The following is a 21,974-nucleotide window of genomic DNA, read 5'->3' on the forward strand; positions in this document are numbered from 1 at the left end:
CCCCGCCTGTTTGAATGCTAGCTAACTGCAGTCATTTCTCACGCCACTCACTGATCCCTTAATAGACTGCATCCTATTCTAAACCAACCTTGCAATGTAGTTTCAAACAGACCAACATCTGAGAAGGAAGAGGGCTCTCAGCTCAGAGCTTTCTCAGGGGCTCCTAAGCTTGGGTCCCCCTCAAAAGCCTCTGTTGTCAAGTCCCCAGGCTTCAAAATAGGAAGAAGGAAACCCCACTCCCACCTGGCTCCAGTGTCCCTTCTGCCACCTCCCTCATCCTTGTCTGTCCTGGACACACCTCACCCCCTTATCTATCTTACGTGGTCCTGTCTATCTCTGGAGAGCCAGGGCAGAAAACAGTTCCTGGTTCTCAGACTGACATTAAGATCCCTCTTAGCATTTATGACCCTCTTGCATTTTCCATTTCTAATACTGAACACAGTCTGTCCAGGTATGGCCCAAATGCCAAGTTCAGTGGTAGTATTGTGAAGGAAGAGCCGGGCTGGGCTAACAAGCTAACTCACAAATCTAAGTGTAACAAGTGTCGGATTACTGATCTGAGTTCTGCTGGGCTGATCCGTAAATCTAAGTTAATCAGTGTCAGTTTGCTGACTCCCTGTTCATGTTTTTTTTAACTAGCCAGCTGGATTTTCAAAGAGACATATCTGGCCTTGAAATGTTGGTTTGCTACCTCCCTGCCTCTACTTTTGTGATAGTGATGCTGCTAAAGCTGTTCCATGCCTATTGGCCGAATACCCCAAGCTTGTAATTAACCCTATAAAACCTCATGTGCACGTCTTGGAGGTGCTCAGAGCTTCGGAGCAAAAGCCCCTCTTAGCCTGCCGGCGTAATTCATCTGAGTACTCCAACCCTCCAAGTGGTGCTTGTTTCTTGGCTGGCCTGTTGTTTCCATAACAGTATTAGAATTTCTACAGGAGAAGCTTGGGAAGCAATCTGGTTGAAGGGAGGGTAGCGGGGGAATCTTTTTATAAGAGTAAAGCGAGCCGTCATAAAACTAGGATTGATCACCAAAAAACTGACATAGTAGCCAACAGGTGATTAATAAAAAATATATACATAGCTCACAAATTAAATAGAAATGTATACTTAACACATACAAAAGTGAAGGTTAACTGAGTTAAACAGAAGAGCAGAAGCTGTGAGTTTTTTTTTTAATTTGTTTTATTTTTTTACATTTCTAACCATCAGTCAATTATTCCATAATGAGGCAGTACCGCACGGTCATTGACTGTAGGATCCAGAAGTCAGGGTTTGATTTCTGGCTCCATCAATTACTGGATCAGCTTGGTCAAGTTACTTAATTTCCCTGTACTTTAGTTTTCTCATCTATAAAATGAAGATAGTTAATAGCACTTTGCTGACAGCATTGTTGAAAGTATTAAGTAATACTTGCACAGTGCTTAGCAGAGTACCCAATACATTATAAACATTCTCACTATATGTTACTCATTATGGTTAGTCCATACATTACCATAAACTTGAGGTTTTTCAACACATGCTTCATCAATTTTTTTCTCTATATTAACTCTTATTTGGAATGATCTTGGAGGCAGTGACTGTTGAAGATTATGAGACGCTAAAGATACCCCTCTCAACTGATTTCTTGGTACCTTGGCCAACTTTAAATAGGTCTTGCCAAGAAAAAGTATTAATAAGCAAATGACAAAGTATCAATAGCAAAATAATTTTTTAAACTTCAGGTCATAGTTTTTCTCCCAAGCCTTTGAAATTAAAAATAAAATTAAAAATAAAAATAGATGACAGAGATGAACTTAAGACGGAAAAAGCAGAGAAATCAGCAATGAATCTATACATACTTTAAATGTTTTAAAGAAAAATATGCACCTTCTCATCAAATTTGTATGGGGAGAAAAATGAGACATACACATGCTATTTAGAATCTCCTTTGGATATAATTACACAATTCCAAGGTATTATTTTTGCTAGACATTCCCTTTTCTATCACAATCACAAGAGGCAAGCAGAAACATCCAGTTAAAAGAGGGAGAATGTGCTCTAGGATCCATTTCTCTGCTGCTCTCTGTTCACAGAATTTTATTTGCATAGAAAAACTGCAGGAGCTCTGGATGATAGTGGCTCTGAAAGAAATTGCCGAAGGTACAGGTGAGGGAGCAATTCAGTAAACCTCCCCGACTATAGAATGAGTAGACGGTGGTCAAATGCAGAGCATGAGGATAAACAATCTTCAGGTTCTCAGAGGTGGAGGCACCATTACCTGCATTCATCTAAAGATCTGAACTGAAACTGCCAATACATTTCGTGCACAGTCCTCCGGGGCGTTTTGTCATTTACATCGTATTATGGGTCAATTACAGTTGAAACACAATTGGCCTGAGTCTTTTTATGGGGAAAACTCCCTGGGAGTTTGCCTGATCACCTTCTGCATTAACACACGAGGACAGGGATCCTGGGAGAATCTCTCCTGCCCTCGCTCACTCACCAGCTGCCGGCAGAGTTTAGGGTTCCTTTGATCCTCTTCACTCTGGAAGCCGTATTCCTTCCTCTGTCTCAGATACGGAGAACAGGCTCGAAAAGTCGTTTTGCAAGCCTGAGAGAAAGATTACCATCTCATTGTCAACTATATTAGAGAATTGTATAATCCCAAGCAAGGAAAAGCGTTGCTCCCTGTCTGTGGTCTGGGAGCCACAGAGAGTGTGAAAGTAACTTCCAGGAAGTCTGAAAACTTGAACCTTAAAGAATTTACGCTTATAAAATGACTATGTCTATAACTTGCCGCTGGTGGGGAGGACAAAGCATTATAGTTTACCACAGCCCTTGTTATCGGCTCATCCAAAGTAGTACTGGCTTCTGAATTCCCAATCTCAATCCCAATTTCTCTCTCTCCCCTCCCTCCCTCCCTCATGCACTAATTTAACAAACAAACAAAAAAAACCCAGGTGATTTGGTGGAATCCTTTGCTCCTGATGGTTTTGGAACTCTCACCTGCTCCAAAGCAGCCCTGAGGTTGATCCAACCCTGTTAGGACACATTTTCTCCGAGAATAAAACAAAAGCTCCATGGGAAACTAAGAAGCCAAGGGTGGGAAATCTGCACTAGGCACAGTGACAAAAGCTAACTGGGTGTGAATAGCCCCTTCTAGGGGCCGCTGCCCCTGGGAATGAACCAGCACACCTCCCCCGCCTCACCCCTCCACCCCTGTCAATCTGAGTTCATCCAGCATTGACAGGCGCTGGGACTGGGCAGGTGGGGCAGGAGTGAGTGGAAAATAACACTCCTGTTCAGAGGGCGAGATCACCCACCCAGGAGGCACTCTTTCCAGGATTCATATGGATGCACTGCTAAGTGTCCACGACTGAACAGGCAGGAACTGAGGGCCTGGCATCTTAACTCTGCAGGGCTGCATCCCGAGTCCCTGGCACAGGGGGTTCACGTGGTGGGTTGGGGAGCCACGGACTTACCTTGGCAACCTGGGGATTCCTATCCTGTAAATGGGTCAGGAGGGAGTCTTGAGTCTGCTTCACCTGACTGGTGAAAAAGCTCTTCCATTTCCGTCCAGCAAAGGCAGCCAATTGCCCAAACAAGACAAAAGCCGAGTATCTCAGGCTGTCATTCTCCTGTGGGTCCCCCGTGAACAGAACAACAAAACCCAGGTCATTACCGAGAGGTAACCGCGTCGGGGTTGGGTGGGGGACAGAGTGGAGTCTTCAGTGAATCTCTCCACCAGCAGAGGAGAGGATTAATCAGACTGAGAGATCACTAGTGCTACTCTCAGCTTTTTTCTTCATTATTTAATGTTTTGGAGACAGAATACATCTATATGGTTCAAAATTCAAAATAACCAAAAAGATTTATAAAAAAAGTAAGTCTCCTTCCCACCTCTCTCTACCAGCAGCCACATTTCCTGTCCCACTAGGTCATAAATTTTGTGTGTATCCCTCCAGAAAATTAAGAAGAAAAAAAAAATATATATATATATATATAAATAGCTCTTTTCCACATTTTTACAAAAATGGAAGTGGACCATCCCATGGTTAGACACCTTGAATTTTTGTTTGTTTGGAGGGGCGGTAATTAGATTTATTTATTTATTTTTATTTACTTATTTTTTAATGGAGTCGTGCATGCTAAGCACTCACTCTACTACTAAGCTATACCCTCCCCCCTGCACCTTGATTTTTCATCAAACGGCCTATCTGGGAGCTCTTTCCTGGTCAATACATAAAAGGATTTTTTTGGCTGCATCATAATGCATTCAACTCATCTCCTGTTTATTACGCCCAGGATTTTTGCCAGGCCATCTCTCTTTATTTTAGACTGTTTCTCCTACCTGCAGCGGAAGTAACAATTCTGTTTCTTCCCTGACACCCTGTCAGTTCTCCCTGCTTTTGGTCACAGATGCTTAGGAAGACTGCAGACCACTGATCATTTTGTGAAGTATTTAAAACTATTTTTTAGCACATGTGACATACAGAAACTGCTTTAGCGTCATAGTTTCTTCACTGTTCTACCCGTGTGTGGGGGGGAGGGTGTGGGAGTGTGTGTAATTCAATTCAACTAACATTTATTGAGACCTGACTCTACGCAAAGCACTACACTAATGCTATGAGATGGACAGAGATGTGTAAGGGGGTGCCTGTCCCCTGGGAGGCCGACAGTCATCTGATGGGGGCACAGCACAGGGCAGGTAGGGATGAGGGCTATGATAGAAACTGTTGAAACAGCTCCCTGGGAGTATTCCTAGGATTCTACATGATAAGGGCTTCCTGATCCAAAATTACAGTTCACCTGCATTTAAAAAATGATTGCATGAAAACAAGCCCCGGACAGGAAGACAGCACCTCCAGACAGATTTAGAGACATTTCCCCGAAGATATCAATTTATAATCCAGGGCGGTGGAGTACAGACCTTCCTCTCCCCTCCCCGGAGAGGACCAGTTTACATCGCAGAGCAGAGGTCCCTCCATCTCTCCGAGAGGGAGGAGAGGCAAATGCACCGGCACCTCCTATAGAAGCTCCAAGTGTCATAATTTCAAGGTTTCTCTTCCTCCCGTGTGGCGGTGCAGGTACGTCTGGCTCTCGGGGAGTGAGTCTACGGGGAATTAGGTGTGGGGAACCCCCGCTAAATGCAAAGTCTGTTCCCTGTTCTGCAGGTCTTGTCTTTCTGTGTGTGTGTGTGTGTGTGTGTGTGTGTGTGTGTGTGACTGTGGCAGGATAACCAGTTCCCTAAAGGGAGGTGTCTCAGAGTCCTCACGTTTTCTGTGTCAGGGCACTTTTTGCCCAGCCCGCCTGTCACCTGGCAGTGAAGAGTGCAAGCCCCGTAGTCAGAGGGCCTGGTTTCATATCTGCTTACTAACTCTGCGACCCTTGGGCAGGTTACCTAACCTTTCCGTGCCTTGGTTTCCTCATCTATAAAGTAAAGATAATAGTGCTGATCTCACAGGGTTATTGTGAAGGTGATATGAGATAATCCATGTAAACTGCCTGGCACTGTGCCTGGGACACAGTAGGAGCTCCCTAAACGGGAACTACTATTATTCTTCCATTTATAAGGCAGCGTTGAACACTTGTGGGCATCACATTGTATATATATATACACATACTCCTTTATTATGATGAAAACTCCTTGAGGGCTGGGGGTGGAACTCTGCACCTCTTTCTATGTCTTCCCTAACCCCCAGCACAGCACGAGTCTCTCAACCAGATTTCTTAATAAATGTGTGAATAACAGAGGCCTTGTTTCCTGAGCAGCACACCACCCAGGCCTCCCATTTCTAATCCCACTTTGACTTTAAGGCCCCGCAGTCCTCCTGAGCTGTCTCACTCACGTCATCCAGCAAAGTCCGGGCCTGAAGTGTGATGTCTATGAAGAAGGAGCCCAAGCCTTTCCCCTGCATCTTGCCCAGGATGATGGTCAGGGTCTTCACGCTCTCATGGATGACTTCAGAACTCACCGGGTCATACAGTCCATGTACCAGCAAGTCCAGGACAATTTTCTTATACTTTCTGACCTGTTAGCAAGGTTTGAAAAGCATTAGTAGCACAGAGATTGTTCCCCATGAGTTGAAAAGCAGCTCCACCTCTAATCTTCCAATAACCTAGGACTTGGACTAAGAGATCATGGCCTTCTTCAGCACCTGCCACAACTCTCATCAAAACACAAATGCTTCCATGAACTTGACCCACGAGCCCAACTCGGTCTTGGGAGGAGAACAGACGTTGCAGTCTGGACCGCGGCCTCTGGGTGGGTGAGGCTGGCAGGTGGTGGACTTGGATGATCTAGGACCCGGGGCTTACTGAGCACCTTTACAGGGGACAAGGTGAAATGGTCACTGAAGTTGACAGAGGCTGCAGGAACAGGTGGGGACAACATCTTTTACTAAACAAGCATAAATGATTACAAGTATTAAATTCACCAGAAGGTGAAGTCCAGCTGTGTGCTAATCTTCACCACAGCTCTGCTTCCCAAGGCTGGCCATCCTGAGATGTGATGACCCTAAGATGACCCCAAATGAGTCATGTGTGCCTTTGCACAAGCTCCTTCCCTTGAGTGTGGAAGGAGCCAGCGACTTGCTTCTGGCCTAACAAATATGACAGTGGTGATGGATGTCATTCCCGTGGTTCCTTTACATTGTGTAAGACTCCACCTTAGCAGATGGGAGTGGGAGACACTCTCCAGCTCGCCTTAAAGAATTAAGCCATCATGTTGTGAGAGGGGTCCCTCCAGGAGCCCCTAGGAGCTGAGGGTGGCCAGTCAGCAAGAAAATAGGGACAACTTAATCATACAACTGGAAGGAACTGAATTCTTCCAACAGCCCCAAAAGCTTGGAAGATGACCCTGAACTTCAGAAAGGAATGCAGTCCGGCCCACACCTTGATGGCACCTAGCTAGATCCTGAGCAGAGGACCCAGCCATGCGGTCCCTGGACTCCCCACCCAAGGAAACTGTGAGATAATAAATGCCAGGTCTGGGCTGAACTGTTACACAGCTATAGCTGTATAGCTGATCTATACAGCTAGCACATGAAGGACCACATCCCAGGCCTGGGGACTCCAGACCATGAGGGCTGGCCGAGCGCCCCCTCCCCTTCTTGTCCTACCTTGTCCGGGCGCTCACAGGCCATGGTTCCCAGGCCTCTCATTGCCATATGACGCTTTTTAACACTGGCGTCCTGGGCTCTCTCTGCCAAGATGAAAACCGCATTCTTCAGAGGTTCCCGCTTCTGGAGCCTCAGTTTCCAAGAGACCTGGGTGGCAAGTGAAAATGTACTGATTTAGGAGTGTTCAGAGTCACACCCTTACCCACTGCCCACCCTAATCCCTCCCTATGAAGAAAACCCTGTCTTGCCTGCTCATTTTTACTCCTTCTTTCTCTACTTAATGACACCTGATGTTTGCTGGAAATACATTAGTTTGATCTGCACAGGGAAGAAACGGATGGAGGAAGGGGAAAGGGGTGGAGAAAAATAATGCAGAGCTAATGTGGAGGGAGGTTTGGGGACTATGGAGAGAGGCGCCCAAGGGCAGCTGTGGGTGTGACGGAGCTGAGAAAGGGGGCTTTAGACGTGGTGACGTGAGAACAGGGATTCTTTCATAGGACAAGGTAAGCTGTGTTCCTCCCGTCTCAAAGGGTTTCCCTGAGTTTCTCTCTTCCCCAGCTCTCCCCCACTTTTCTGCTCTACTTTGTAGCTAAACCTTGAAGGACGTATCTGCCCTTGCTTTCTCCAGCTCCTCTCCTGCATTCTCTTGGGAACCTCCTGCAGTCAGGTTGATGTCCCCACCCCTTCCCCACTCCCTGCCCCCAGTGTGGCTAAATCCAAGGGTCAATTCTCAGTGCTCAACCTACTCAACCTCTCAATAGCATTTGACATGATTAGCAGAAGGCCGTCTATCCATTTCAGGGCCGCTGAAGGCTGTTCCACCACAGAAGGCAAGCAGCTGAGCGATTAAGGAAAAGAAATGCACAAATAATGCAAACTGGGAAGCCCGTGTGGCTGATGCAGAAATATGTACTTCCGGGACTAAGCTTTAATTAACTGCAGGGCATGAGATGGGTTATCAGAGCATATGAATCCCCGTGTTCTGCGCATCACAGAACAGGGCAACAGGTGCTGGAGTCAGAACCAAGATCCAGACAAGAGTGAAGAAAAAAAACCACGTCATCACCATCCCTGGAAGTGGGCGGAGCTGCAGACTAGACCCACAGCGCTGTCTGGTGTTTGGGTGATGACCAGGTCTCATCACTGTTTTTGAATATTAACTACAGTTCATTCTATATTTTATTATTAAGTTCACAGCAAGCTACATTCTTCCCAACCCATCTTCTTGTTATCTTCCAGACATTGTGTCTGTATTCAAAGAACTGTCATCAAATTTTTTTTCAGAAGAAGGAAATCAGTAGAGCCAGCAGAACTAAGGCAGACCAGCAAGGATATAGCCATTTGTTCCTGACAATGTGTCTCAGACCTTGGAGAAGAAAGACATCATTGGTGTTCTTTTCTTCTTGGGCTGGGCAGTGGGGATGGAAAGGGGCTGGCCCAGCATTCTTCTCTGTGTTTGGTCCAAGGAACTAGAAAGAAAAAATAAATAAATAAAACAAAATCATTATATGAGCCACAAATGCCCTTTGAAGCCTCATCATTCACCAGCAACGTCATACAAAGCACTGTGTTAGGGTTAGAATTACAGAAGCAGCAACCCTGAGGCGCGTCCTCAGGAACCCATCCTTGGTGAGGAGATCGAACTTTTACATCAAAAGATAAAAGCAATTCAAGGCAACTGGAGAAGAACCACAGCATGCGGATCAGTCATCCCCCTGGTTCCCTTTCCCTCCCACAGACTTCTTGTACCAGAATCACCAGAGACATAAAATACAGGTTCGGGAGCCCACTCACAGAGATGCTCACGAGTTGATGTAAAAGGTTGCCTGAAATTTTGTATCTTTTTAAAGCTTCCCAAGAAGGTAAATTGGTGCTGCATTTAGAGGGGATTTTGACATGACCTCTCACAATTTTAAAATGCACATATCTTTCAACAATTCTTTCATCCTACAGGTACACTGGTGCATCACATGCTCAGAGATACACACAAAGGGTGGGCACCAAAGCTTGGCCATGGACAACATGGTGTCCTTTAAGAGCTGTAATGTAAATAAATTACACACATATATCACAACAATGAAACTACGGGATGACTACCATGCAGTCATTAAAAAGAATATTGAGCAGATCTGCATGCGCTGAAATGATCTCCAAAATATACTGTTGAGTGGAGTGCAAGTTGGTTCATAAATGCCACCATTTGTGTAAAAACAAAACGAGGAAGGGAAATCTACACATACGTCTGTGCTCGCATGTGCATAAAACAGGGAAAAATACTCAAGACTCTTTAATAAAGATTGCCTCTTGGATAGAAATCTGAGCAACTGAGGCTGAAGATTAACTTTCTTCACACTTTTATTAAAATATTGTCAACTCGAAGGAAAGCACCCAACATAAGAGTTGTGAGTTTAAGTTTTGTTCAGGGTCTTACCGAGAACCATCACCCAGAAGACAGCCTTGCAGTAGCTCTGAGGAAGCTGCTCCAAAGAGGTAGGGAAGAATCTAGTAAATATGTTGATTTGGGGCTATGGAACACGTGAGGTCAAGTACACATCTTGGTAAAAGATTTCTGCTAGTCTCAAAGAACAAATATCTCAAGTTAATGATTTTAGTGTTTTTCTATGGGAAGATGCAAGAATCTGGCTTCATTACAATTCTTGCCCAGATACACATCTGTCTAAGGGGACTGTCTGTCAAAAGCATAGAATGCTTTATTCTGTTGTCTTAATTCCCCCTCAGAGTGAACTGTCAAAGATTGAAACAGGTTAGGGCTTGCTCCTTGAAGAACTGTGTGGTGAGCAATGCTCTTTTTTCTTCTTTGCTTACAAAATACACAGTCTGTAATTTTACCATGTGTATAACTTAAAATATATATCATAAATAAACACAGTTTGCAAAGTGATTCGATCTGATTTGATGCCCAGTCGTGTGAACCAGTGTTGCTCAGACTTTCCTGTGCACCTGAATCATCAGAGGAACTTGCTCAAATGCAGATTCGGACTTAGTGGGTCAGGGGTGGGGGCTCCGGATTCTGCCTGTCTTATAAGCTCCTAGGTGACACCAATGCTGCCAATCCAAGTACCACAATTTGAGGGCAAGGATGTAAAGGTAAGAGGTATAAGAGACAGAGAGGACTGTGGGCTGGAGGAGCTGGTGGAGACGTCCCACTGCACGTGGGTGAACTTCAAAGGGAGGCAGAAGCATACTTCACACGTTGGTACCAATGGGACTCCATGTAGTGATAAAGAGTAAGAATCAAATGCGAGAGTGCTAAAAGATAAGGTTACAGAAAGTAGTTAAAGGCCCGCTGTGACTTTGACTGCTGAAGAGTTTAGTTTTAATTATATTTTGTAGACAAGAATGAACCATTGGTTTTTTATTTTTTTGAGATGAAATCCATGTAACATACAATTAACTATTTTAATAACATTCTGCAACCACCAACTTTATCTGGTCCTAAATCTTTTTCATCATCCCAAAAGAAAACGCCATACTGATTAAGAAGTCACTCCCAGTTCTGCCCTCCTCCCAGGCCCTGGATATTTAATATAAATGGAATCATACAATATTATGACCTTTTGTGTCTGGCCCCTTTCTCTTGGCACAATGTTTCTGAGATTCATCCATGTCGTTGTACGTGTTGGTACTTCGTTCCTTTTTCTGTCTGGGTAATATTTCACTATATGGATGTGCCACACGTGTTTACCCATTCGTCTGTTGATAGACACTTGGGTTGTTTTCACCTTCTGGTTATCGTGAACAGCGCGTCTATGAACACTGGTGTGCAAGTGTTGGTTTGAGTATCTGCTTTCAGTTCTTTGGGTATATACCTAGGAGTGGAATTGCTGAGTTACATAGTAATTCTGTGTTTAACTTTTAGAGGAACAGCCAAACTGTTTTCCACAGTGGCTGCACCATTTCACATTTCCACCAGCAATGTGCAAGGGTTCCAGTTTCTCCACATCACCAACGGTTGTTATTTTCCAGTTTTTAAAATTATTATTGTTACATCCATCCTAGTAGGGGTGACGTGAAGTGTCACTATTGGTCTGATTAGCACATCCCTAACGACTACTGGTGTCTTTCCGTGTGCTTGTTTATGATTTGTACACCTTTTTCAGAGAAATATCTATTCAAGTCCTTTGCCCATTTTTCAATTGGGTTTTTTATCTTTTTGTTTTTCAGTTGTACTGTTCTTTATATATTCTGGCTACTAGACCCGATCAGATATATGCTTTACAAGTTTTTTCCCACTCTGTAGGTTTTCTTTACACTTTCTTGATAAAGTCTTCTGATGCACAATAGTTTTTAGTTTCAACAAAGTCTAATTTATCTGTTTTTGTTGTTGGCATTGTTGCTTATGCTTTTGGGGTTATATCTAAAAATCCACTGCCAAGTCCAAATTCATGAAGATTTACTCCTATGTGTTCATCTAAGATTTTTATAGTTAGCCCTTATACTTAGGTCATTGATCCATTTTGAGTCTATTTTTGTGTATGATTTGTGGTAGGGGTCTGAATTCATCAGAGACGTTGAACTTTGTTTTGGTTTAAAAAATTTTTTTATTAGGAGAAATGACAGACAAGTAGCTGCAGTGGTTCTCAACCCTAGGTGCATTAGACTCACCCAAGGACCCTTTACATTTTAATGCCCTGTCTACACGCCAAACCAAGTCTATCATCACCTCCGAAGGTGGTCCTGGGCATCAGTAATTTTTAAAACTCAACAAGTAATTCTAATGGGCAGGCACTAAACAGAGTGACTGGTGACCAATCCTCTTGGTTTGCCCCCATGATACTGTGATTTATAATAAAACGTATATGTTTGGTCTTGGTCCTCATTCCTGGCACAGAGCTCCTAAATCCCTTGGAATTTTCTAAGAGATTAGAGCCATAAGGGCATCTTCTGTCATGTTAATGAGCTGACCTTAGGTCACCTGAGGGTGAGGGGCTGGTTGCCAGGGGAACCAATCCTGTGGTTGGAGGGCTAGAGCTTTCAGTTTCAGCCCCTTCTGTACAGGAAAAGAGAAGGGGCTAGAGATCGAGTCCAGTAACCAGTGGCAAATGACTTAATCAATCATGCTTAGGCAATAAAGCCACCACAAAAACCCGGAAGGATGGAGAGCTTCCGGACTGGTGACCAGGTGGAGATTTGGGGAGAGTTGTGTACTCGGAGAGGGTGCAGAGGCGCCCCACCCGTTCCCCAGGCCTTGCCCTGTTTATCTCTTCCATCTGGCTGTTCCTGAGTTCCAGCCTTTTATACCAAATTAGTGATTCAGTAAGTAAAATGTTTTCTCTGAGTTTTACGAGCTGCTCTAGCAAATTAATGGAACCCAAGGGGGGAGGTGTGGGAACCTCCAATCTATAGCTGGTTGCTCACAAGCACAGACGACAAATTGGACTTGGAATTGGCCTCTAAAGTATGAGGAGAGGGAGGGACTGTCTTGTACAATTGAGCCCTTAACCCGTGGGATCTGACTCTGTCTCTGAGAGGACAGTGTCTGAACTGAACTGAACTGAACTGAATTGAATGACGCCCAGTTAGCATCCACTGAGAATTGGAGAATCGATTGGTGGTGTGCAAAAAAATACACATTGGAGCTTGGCCCTGAGGAGTTTCCTGGGACATGGGCCTTTCAGTTCTAAGACCAGGAAAGTCGGGTAAACCAGGATAAGGTGGCCACGCTACTGATTAGACTAGAGTTTCGAACTTATTTAAAAGCAGGGGGCTGGCAGAACCCAGGCCTGCTTAACAGCTGTGCTTTGGGACATTTGCCTCTCTGATCGCAGGTACGTGGCGATTTGGTTTCTCCACCATGTCGCCCCCCCCCCCCCCCAGCTGGTTTTGGTGATGCTCTCTTGGTCAGAAGATACTCAAGAGATCCATGGAAACACCACTTCGCACCTTTACCCCCAGTCTCTCTTTCTTCTTCATCTCTGGCCAGCAGACCTCCCCTCACTGCAATGAGGGACCAAAAAAACAAAAACAAAAAACAAACAAAAAAACCCAGAAAACCACACCTTCCACCAATGAGCAAGATTTTCTTTGTTTGAGTTAAAGGCATTCCCATGAGCTTTCCGGGAAGCCAGTGGTTTTCACACCAAAATGTGCATCAGAATCACCTGGAGGACTTGTTAAAACACAAATTCCCAGACCCAACCCCCAGGGTTTCTGATTCTTACATCTGAAGCAGGACCCAGTAATCTGCATTTACAACAAGCTCCCAGGTGATGCTGGGATGCGCCTGGTCTGGGGACCACACTTTGAGAAGCAGCGCGGTAAGAGAAAGAAACCACAGCATCACTAGGTCATGCCTCTTCAGAATGAAGGGATTTAAAAAGTCACACTGAGGCAAAACAAAAACAAAAACATGCTTGATTGTTTCTTTCAGGGGATTTCTGGACACAACCTTCTGTATCAAGGGGACCTGCCACTCCTCAGGGTGAATGTGCTGGGTCAGAGCTCACGGTTACCTGACAGTGGGTACAGGAAGCTTACACGAAGCAAAGATCCCTCGAGCTGAGGGTCTCTCACGAAAGAGGCCACAGGCCTCAGTAAAAAACAGCTGGGGTCTCTCTAGGCCAAAGAAAATCACGCCTGAAGCTTCTCTTTATAGGGAGGAAAGCGGGCCTGGTTCCCCATCTTTACGCAGGCCTTAGCGCCGCAGCTGAGGGCTTTAGCCACCCAAGGCCGCTTCCCCAGGCCTCAGAAGCCAAGCATCCAGCCTTGTCACTTCTTAATAGGTACGTCTAGAGTTGAAGGTCATGGAAGGCTCTGAAGCAGAGCAAAGTAAATGAGGGTTGAGTGCCCTGCGTGGAGGATTCTGCGTGTGGTTAGAAAACGGCTCTGCCTCCCGCCTCCCCATCACAGGATAAAAACTGTGATCTAGCTCAGTCTCAGGTTGTCAGAGCTCATCTCCATCTCTGGAGCAGGAAAAGCGAAGCATTTCTCACCGGGTAGGCTGGGCCTCTTACATCAGAATCCCCTGGAGAGCTCGTTAGAAGCCCCAGGCCTCCCCCATCATGATGGGAGCGGAATCTCAGGGAGCGTGGGGCCAGAGCACGGCCGCCTTGCTACAGAATGCCTGATGCCTGCACCCACACGCGGCTGGAGGGCCTCCAGGACACCCCAGAGGAAATCAATTAACTCCGGACTGGCCTCCTCCACTCACCTGAGGCCATCAGGAGGGAGAAACCCTGGATTTGAGAGGAACAGGGGGGCCAGACGGCATGAGAGGCCAAAGCATCAGTGTCTTTGCAGAAAAAGGGGGATGAGGGCATAGGTTTGTGAAGCACATTGAATTTCTCTTGCAAAATAAAATTAAAATCGCATCGAGCTGTACAGGCTATGATTTGTACACTCCTCTCAGGAACTATTCTTAAACTAAAAGTTTGCTTAAAAAACAAAAGTAAAAGTGAATCCAGGGTTGCAGAGCCCCTCACCTGGAGCTTTGTATCTCTTGGGCTTGCCGCTGCTTAAAGGCTTCCCTCCACCCACCTGTCCTGCTGCCCGGGTCTCCTTCCCTCCTTTCCGACAAATTAAGTCCTTTAGGCCCAACCCAGTCAAACAAAAGGATCATTTCCATCTGTTGTCAGAAGGGATCTCCAAGAGGAAGGTTTAAACAAACTACGGAGAAACAGAGTATATGGATTCTAAGATTTCTTAGGTGCCTTAACTCCACCTACAAGCCCACTGGCCCCCAAACAGCTATCCTTCACCATGAGAGCTAGGTTTTTCTGGGGGTGCTCCGGTCATCCCAGGTTCCTCGTCTAGCATGACTGAGTCCGAAGGCCACCCGCACACCTTGAGCCGCAGGCAAGGCTCTGCTCGTAGCTTCATTCATCCCTGTGCAGTTTCTTCCACAAATTCCTCTCCCTCTGGGAAGTCCTTCCCTTGGGGGACAGCCCTTCCTGTCCCCAGGTTTCACCATCACCGCAACCCTGCTGCTTGTCTTCATTACGCCGATGTGCTTTTACCCTAGCCGTGGATGTGGGGTGACTTAGATGAGTTTTGGGCTTTATGCTGACTCCCAGATGCCTTTGCAAATTTAAATCCCTCTGACTCAAAATATTAGGTTTATAGTCAATAATCCTTTTACTTATTGAAACCAAAAGCTATATTATGAAGGCCAACATTACAAAACACGTTGATCTCATCTGTAAAATAAGGGAAAGAAACTTCAATTTCTAACAATTCTTCCAACACTGAACTTACTAATGATAATAATAATATTAATAGCTACCATTACTGGATACTCCCTGCATGCTAGGCGCTAAATTTAGCACTTTGTATACACTGCAGGAGAAGCTATTTTAGCTGGCCTCTGCTTAACCAACTTGCCAGGTTAACCATATTCTGCAGGCCCTCGGTGAACCGTACCAACCAATGCACTGGCTGATAGCACCCAGTCCCAACTGCTGCTCCAACCGTCCTCACACGCTCACCAAGAATCAGCTTCTGACAGCTCTACTTGTTACTGTAATTGTGAAATTTAAATACCATAAAAAACTGATGAAATAGGAGTATACAAAGAAAGGAAGTTGTCTCTGGGAAAGTGAAATTGAATGTTTTGGAAGGATTCACCAAGGGGAAGCTGCCAGAAAACTGCTATCCAGCTAGAATTCATGTGGACAGGAGAGGTTTGGAAATAGTCTCTATAATCTGAAAAGATTTACTGGAATTGGAATGATTGTGCAGAAAGTGATTTTACTTGTGTCTTCCGGGATGTCTCACTACATTGAAAGAAACCAAAACTAGAAGTCAGAGATAAAGTACTACGTGTGTGGCTTATGCAAGAAAGACTACTCAAAAAAACTCCAACTAGAGGATCCACGTTCAAAGAAAAGGCCGTGACCCTACATTAAAGAGTGGGAAGTTCTATATTTTAAAGTAAAATATTTGAGCTATGTATCATCTTTTGTGATTCTCCACTTTAACCAGCTTCTTCCATAAGCTCTCTAAAATCCAGTCTCAATCTCTCAGATAAGAGGCTTTCCTGTATTTCATTTGATCTTTAGAATAATCTTGAAAGGTATGTTTAATTATGCCCATTTTAGAGAAGGAGAAACTGAGGCTTTAGAGTAAGGTAAACAATTTACCCAAAGTAAAACAGCTGGTAGTGGCAGAGTGGAATGCCAGACTCCGAGATCTATACTTCCCGTCACTGTGTTCTAGACTTTATCCAGCTCCTAGACGCTGTCCTGCGTGCTGACCAGGTAAGGACACACCGCATAGACACTTCAGTCTGAAGCATCAGTATCTTCCCTTCAGTCCCCCCACCGCCATCTAAAGCTCTTTGATGAGTTAATACAAAGATCTATAATCAATCCATTGGTCATAGGTGGACAGACATAGTTTGTGAGAAGGAAAAAAATGGCTTCATTAACATCGCCCGCTTCAGTTTTACAAAGAGAACGTCGTCAGCTCTCTCTGATACAGTGACCCGAATGACATTCCAGAGAAAGCTAGGGAACCCAAGTGCACCGCGGCCTCTTCCCGCTGGCGTCTGGGCCGCCCCGGCCGGCAGCCGGCCCTTACCTGCGGCCGTCACGTGGTGAGTGCGGCGGGTGTGGCTGAGCTCAGGTCCTGGGCGACGCGGAGATCCGCTGTTCCCGGGGTAGAAGCCAGATGGAATGACTCGGCTCAATTTTTCCAGCCCTGAATTCCTAACACAAAAGACGGGAAATGAGAGGGTGAAGCAGGCTCTGTTCAGGATAACGGGTGAGCACAGAGTGTTGGAAAGTGAAAATCATAATGAGGAAAAAAAATCAAAGTTTAATTGGTATTGAAGTGGGGGAGGGACTTGTCCCCTGATACCCACAAGGTTGTTCTCGGTGGGCACAAGCATTCCTGGTGCCCTTTACCTCCCCAAACTGGGCTGAGGTGTTTTCCCTCCTTCCCTTTGCTGTGTTTCCCGCTTATTCGTCCTTCATTCCGAGTCTCACCCACAGTTGCTAAAGAAAGAACTGCAATTCTGAGATTCCCTCCCCTGCATCAAATGAAACGGCTCTGCCCAGCGCCGTTCCCCGTGCGGCCACTAGATGGCGGCATCACTCAGTGGACGGGTTCCAGGCAGCCTCCGCACAAAGCCGCCGCTAAAGCGCTTCCTCCCGTAATCCTATTCCAGAGGCCTTTAATCTCAGGACGGGACACTGTGTTCCAGGCCAAGCAGCCTCATTGTGACTGACTGGTGCACCAACAGCCAGAGCTTTGACCGTTGATGCCCCTTCCTGCCCAACAAACGTCACAGGTCCTGAAACGACCGATTTAAACTCTATACCATTTAAATGATTTATTTGGAAAGCCAAACCAAACCAAAACCTGGGTATAACAATACTTGCAGAATTTGGGAGCCTCCCTTCCCCCATCATTCCTCCTTCCCTGGACAATCCACCCAAGTGCATAAATCTATTTATCAATAATTACTTATTGTCTGGCTCTGTGTCAGGTAACTTTGGCAATGTGCCCTAAAAGGAAAAAGTGGTATTTTCAAAGCTCTAGGAGCTTATTGTTTTGCTAACAGGCAACATTGATTGAATATTTCTATGTGCCAAACATTGGGGTACATACTACACAGACTATCTTGTTTGATTCTTGGGTTAGCACTCTTATTATGATCCTCATTTTAAGAATGGGGACATTGAGGCACAGAGGTGACCTTGACAAAGATGACACCATTAATTAGTGGTAGTTAAAATTCAACCACAGGCAGGCTCACGTCAGAGCTTAGACTCCTAGCCACAATGCTAGGCAGTGGGCAAGTTTGGGAAATCTAACTGGGAGGCAGGTGGACAAACGTAAACCACAGAAGTATGTTGGAGTGGAATGTTGGAAGGAAAAAGCAGAAGGAGAGAAAACCAATGCCCTGAGAAAATAAGAATGAGGCTAGAACAATATAAGGGTAGAGGGTTAAGAGGTACAAACCATTAGGTTTAAAATACTCTACAAGGACAGATTGCACAACACTGGGAATATAGCCAATATTTTATAATAACTATAAATGGGGTAGAATCTTTAAAAATTGTGAATCACTATAGTGTACATCTGTAAAGTATATAGTATTTTACAGCAACTATATTTCAATTTAAAAATTTAGAAAAAATTCAATTCAATTTTTTAAAAAAGAAGAATGTGGGAAGGATATAGCTCATGGTAGAATGTGTGCTTAGCTTGCAGGAGGTCCTGGGTTCAATCCCCAGTACCTCCACTTAAAAATAAATAAGTAAATAAACCTAATTACCTAACCCCCCTGCAAAATAAAATAAAGAATGAGGCTAAGACAAAACCCTCTTTGGATTGGGCACACAAGGGCACCCCGGGTGACCTCTGAGATTGCAATTTCAACGAAGAAAGGAAACTAGACTGCTGAGCTCAGGGGCTCTGTGCAAAGAGGAAATGGAGACTTGCTGCAAAAGGAAGGTAATAAATAGACTAGAAGAGGGAGCAAGGTCAAGAAAGGCATTTCGGCTTTGTTGTGTGATTTTAAAATAGAATAAAGCTTGGGCATGTTTGAAAACAGTTGCAAGGGAGACCTAAGATGTGTCTAGTGCAGGCAGTGAAAAGTGGAATGGGAAGAGATGAAGGGAGGAGTCAAGGGCACAGGTTGGGGACAGGGTTAGCTCTGGAGGAGGGGAGGAGAGAAATGCCATCCACCCCCTTTTTTGTCTGAAGCTGAGAGACAACCGCAGAGATGGAGATACATCAACATGAGAATGAGAAGGATGAGCGAGTTCAATTCATCCAAATTAGCCTCAGTCTTCTTGGTAAAATGGGAGTCGGATTATCTGCCAAGAGTGGCAATAAGATGGGGGAGGTCATATCCTCGCACCGAACTAATCCATGCAGTACTTAGGATGACTGAAAGGCAGATACATTTAAACCAGGCCACGGAGGCAGCTGGAGAAGGGAACTCTGCACTGCAAGGGTCAGGATTCTCTGGCAAGTCTCCCTGGTGCCCCAGGACTGAAATGTACCCGCCCCGCCCCCCGCATGCACAGAAACACATCAGATACACTATTAATAACCCCTCCTGTCTAAAGTTTCTTTGTATTCAGGTGTTGAGACATTTGGCAGAGAGATAATGTCTTCTTCATTTGCCAAATGGGAAAACGAAAAGGCAGACAAGTTTTCCCGTTTGGCTTAAAGCCACAGAGAAAATCAGGGCAAAACCGGAATTGGTACCCAGGAAACTTACTGATCCAACTCAGGTCGATTAAGTATCTCCCACAAAGGGCATGGAAGGGCTAATGGCCCCAAAGCTACCCAGACACAGCACAAGCTTGGGAAGCATCCAGACCAGGACGTGATGCCAAGAGAACTAAGGTTCTCCTTACATGGCCTTACGACACAGCACAGTTCTGCTGGGAATTTGAGGGGAAGTTTCTCTGATAATTCAGTTGCAACATATTGATGTACTAAAGGCATGATGTCCTTCACCTACCATAATTATTTAGTTTTATTGTTTAACGACTCTATTTCTCACTCTCAATTAATATTTCTTTATTGTCAGGAGCACACAGGGCTGATGCCACTGGAAAAATCAAAGAGGGTAATTATTTACTCTGCCTTACTAATGAAAAGGGCAACAGGCAGAACTAAATCAATCAACAATTCCCTTTCAATTTAGACTTGGAAAATGAGGACAAATGACAGTCACTGATCAACTTGGTTTCTCAGCAGCATCAGGATTTTCAGAAGACACTCCTTCTGTGATTGTGAGCAGTCACATCTGGAAATGTGTTTAGAAAGGATGGTTTTTAGTTTCCTCCCTCTCATCTTCTTTTAGGAAATACCCCCAGGTCAGGCCAAACCCTCTCTTGATTTTTTTCCCTTCTAAAAAGAAATTTTAGCTGCCTGCTTGGCCACAAACTGGGAATACCAACTTCTCATTCATTCATTCATTCATTCATCATTCTTCAAATGTTTATGGAGATCACACTTTCAGCAAGGCAGAGGTCTCGTCAGACAGCCCTGTTTAGCAGTTTAGCAGGGAGAGACAGAGCAAGGGGTTCTACGGGGCAGGTGTAGTGCAGGTGTGGGGGCCCAGGTGGAGGATCCCGGATGAGTCAGGTAACCACATGCTCCCCAGGCTCTTCCACAAGCCACCGGCACTGATGGCAGAGCCCAGAGCTACCTGGGCAAGGGGACATCCCTCGGGAGGCACGTCTCAAATATCATCCCGTTTGCCTGCCACTCTGCAACATAGCTGGTCTGCTCTCATAGACTAGGAATGGACTTTTTGTCTCAAGTCTTTGTATAAAGCAGGTACCACAGGGAGAAGCACCGGGTTTATCAAACACCCTCTGGCACAGGGAAGCCAGCGCCTCCTGCTGCCCAGATGGAGAAGCCGAGTGAAGGTGCTCCAGTCCTACAAAGTCTAAGACCGGAAAACTGCTCCCAGCCATTTCCTTGTCCCACCCACCATCCAGCTGTCCTCTGTTTTCCTGACTTTTTTACTTGACAGTCATCATTCATAGCAGAATGCAAAAATTACATTCAAATTCCCATAAATAGCCTGAGATGATCTCTGAAAATGGTTCACGACCCACTTGACCCAGAAAACCCACAAAATCATGCCAGTTGAGAGGTTCAAATCTGCCTGTCCACTGCCCAGACTATCAAAGTAGGCATCTCTGAAAAGCCACCAAGTCTCTGAAAGATGTCATTAGACAGAAGCAAGGCATGCCACTCCATTGTCACAGTAGTGGACTGTCCAGGTCAAACCCTGGGGCTGGCGTGGAGTTGCTGGCCCCCAAAAAAGTGCTGAGTTTTTGCTGCAAATGCTTTAAAAAATGCAGAGAAGAATCCTGAACCTAAGTGTTCTGACGTCGATTCTCTCTGGTCAAAGAGCTCATCTGGGGAAAAAAACCCGCAAGATGTGCCCCGGGTTTACAGAGCTCGTGGTCAGATTAACCTCCATGCGAACTCCTTCCGGTGAGCCCTACTGAAAAAGGGCAGATTGTTGCACAGAAGAAATAAGATATCCCAGAAGAAACTGAAGAAACAAAAACTTATGGTGCAGGAATAAATTCAGCACAAAATAAATGCAAAGAAAAGTTTAAAAGAAAAGTTCAAGTGTTAACACCTCTTCTATCTGAAACATTAACTACCCTCACAGCATCACCAATACCCCTACTTCCAAAAACTAATCATAAACGTATACATTTTCCAGCCCAACTGGTTAAATCGATAGCAATCAATGAACTGCGTTGAACTACGAAGTTTAACAGAATCAGTTGAATCCAGAAAACGTTCTGTGCTGTCTTACCTGAGCTAGGCAACCCGGCTCCTGCCTCAGGACTCATCCTGATGAAGGGCAAAGTGGTTACCCCCAGGAACATGGCTGTCCTTTAAACAAGCTTGGGGCTGGCTGTAAGCTGCCTTTTGTCCTTGAAGATGAAACATAGAGCAGATTAGAGTTTTATCACCAGAGGGAAATACATAATAAGACCTTTTTAGTTTATCTGCCCCTGATAATTGCTAGAGATTCATTACAGGCCGTGCAGTTTTGCAAACTTTGAAGATTCTCATGTTCATTTCCTGTTTCTGCAAGAGCCCAGGGAGAAAGCTCCACGTGCTTCATTGTTGAAGAGAATTAGATCCATCTGTCGCACCGTGAGAGGAAAATCAACCCCAGGGACATGACCACGTGTCATCTGCTCCCTGCTTTTAACACCCCAAGCATTCTAATGTTCATTGTCATGTTGTCCCCAGAAGTCATTGGAGGGGGGTCATTTTCAGGGCTCTTTGACCAGTAGGGACACTGAGGGGCAGGCAGAGTGGGTGGGGGACTTGCCCAAAGTCTCAAAGCTGGATGGTGAGGCTGGGCTTCCTCTCCTGCTCTGAGCAGCCGGATTCTGCCACTCAGCTCTGCGG

General features: G+C 45.2%; 1 protein-coding gene across 4 annotated transcripts; it reads right to left on the bottom strand.

Moving 5' to 3' along the window:
- Positions 1-1,185: 1,185 nt before the first annotated feature.
- Positions 1,186-21,442, bottom strand: MRO (maestro). Of its 4 annotated transcripts, XM_064480346.1 has the most exons (8): positions 16,921-17,081; positions 16,638-16,765; positions 8,467-8,569; positions 7,101-7,247; positions 5,829-6,011; positions 3,462-3,617; positions 2,483-2,590; positions 1,186-2,120 (listed from the first exon to the last, which is right to left on the bottom strand). In XM_064480346.1, the coding sequence occupies exons 3-8, from the start codon at positions 8,542-8,544 to the stop codon at positions 2,067-2,069; spliced, it is 726 nt and encodes a 241-aa protein (XP_064336416.1). In that variant the 5' UTR covers positions 8,545-8,569; positions 16,638-16,765; positions 16,921-17,081; the 3' UTR covers positions 1,186-2,066. The 4 variants fall into 4 exon arrangements, with proteins under 4 accessions (XP_064336416.1, XP_064336415.1, XP_064336414.1 ...); XM_064480345.1 differs by lacking the exon at positions 16,921-17,081 and adding an exon at positions 21,367-21,442 and having other exon boundaries at positions 1,186-2,590; XM_064480344.1 differs by having other exon boundaries at positions 1,186-2,590; positions 16,964-17,081.
- Positions 21,443-21,974: the final 532 nt, after the last annotated feature.

The sequence above is a fragment of the Camelus dromedarius genome, chromosome 28, assembly GCF_036321535.1.
Source record: "Camelus dromedarius isolate mCamDro1 chromosome 28, mCamDro1.pat, whole genome shotgun sequence".
NCBI classification, from domain to species: Eukaryota; Metazoa; Chordata; class Mammalia; order Artiodactyla; family Camelidae; genus Camelus; species Camelus dromedarius.

What these genes read in the sequence shown, in the direction of transcription:
- MRO (XM_064480345.1), bottom strand. Translation starts at nt 8,544, where the DNA reads ATGCTGGGCCAGCCCCTTTCCATCCCCACTGCCCAGCCCAAGAAGAAA. An exon ending in TGATGTCTTTCTTCTCCAAG is followed by an intron (nt 7,248 to 8,466) that starts GTCTGAGACACA and finishes CTTGCCACCCAG; the next exon opens with GTCTCTTGGAAACTGAGGCT. An exon ending in CCTGTGAGCGCCCGGACAAG is followed by an intron (nt 6,012 to 7,100) that starts GTAGGACAAGAA and finishes CCTTGCTAACAG; the next exon opens with GTCAGAAAGTATAAGAAAAT.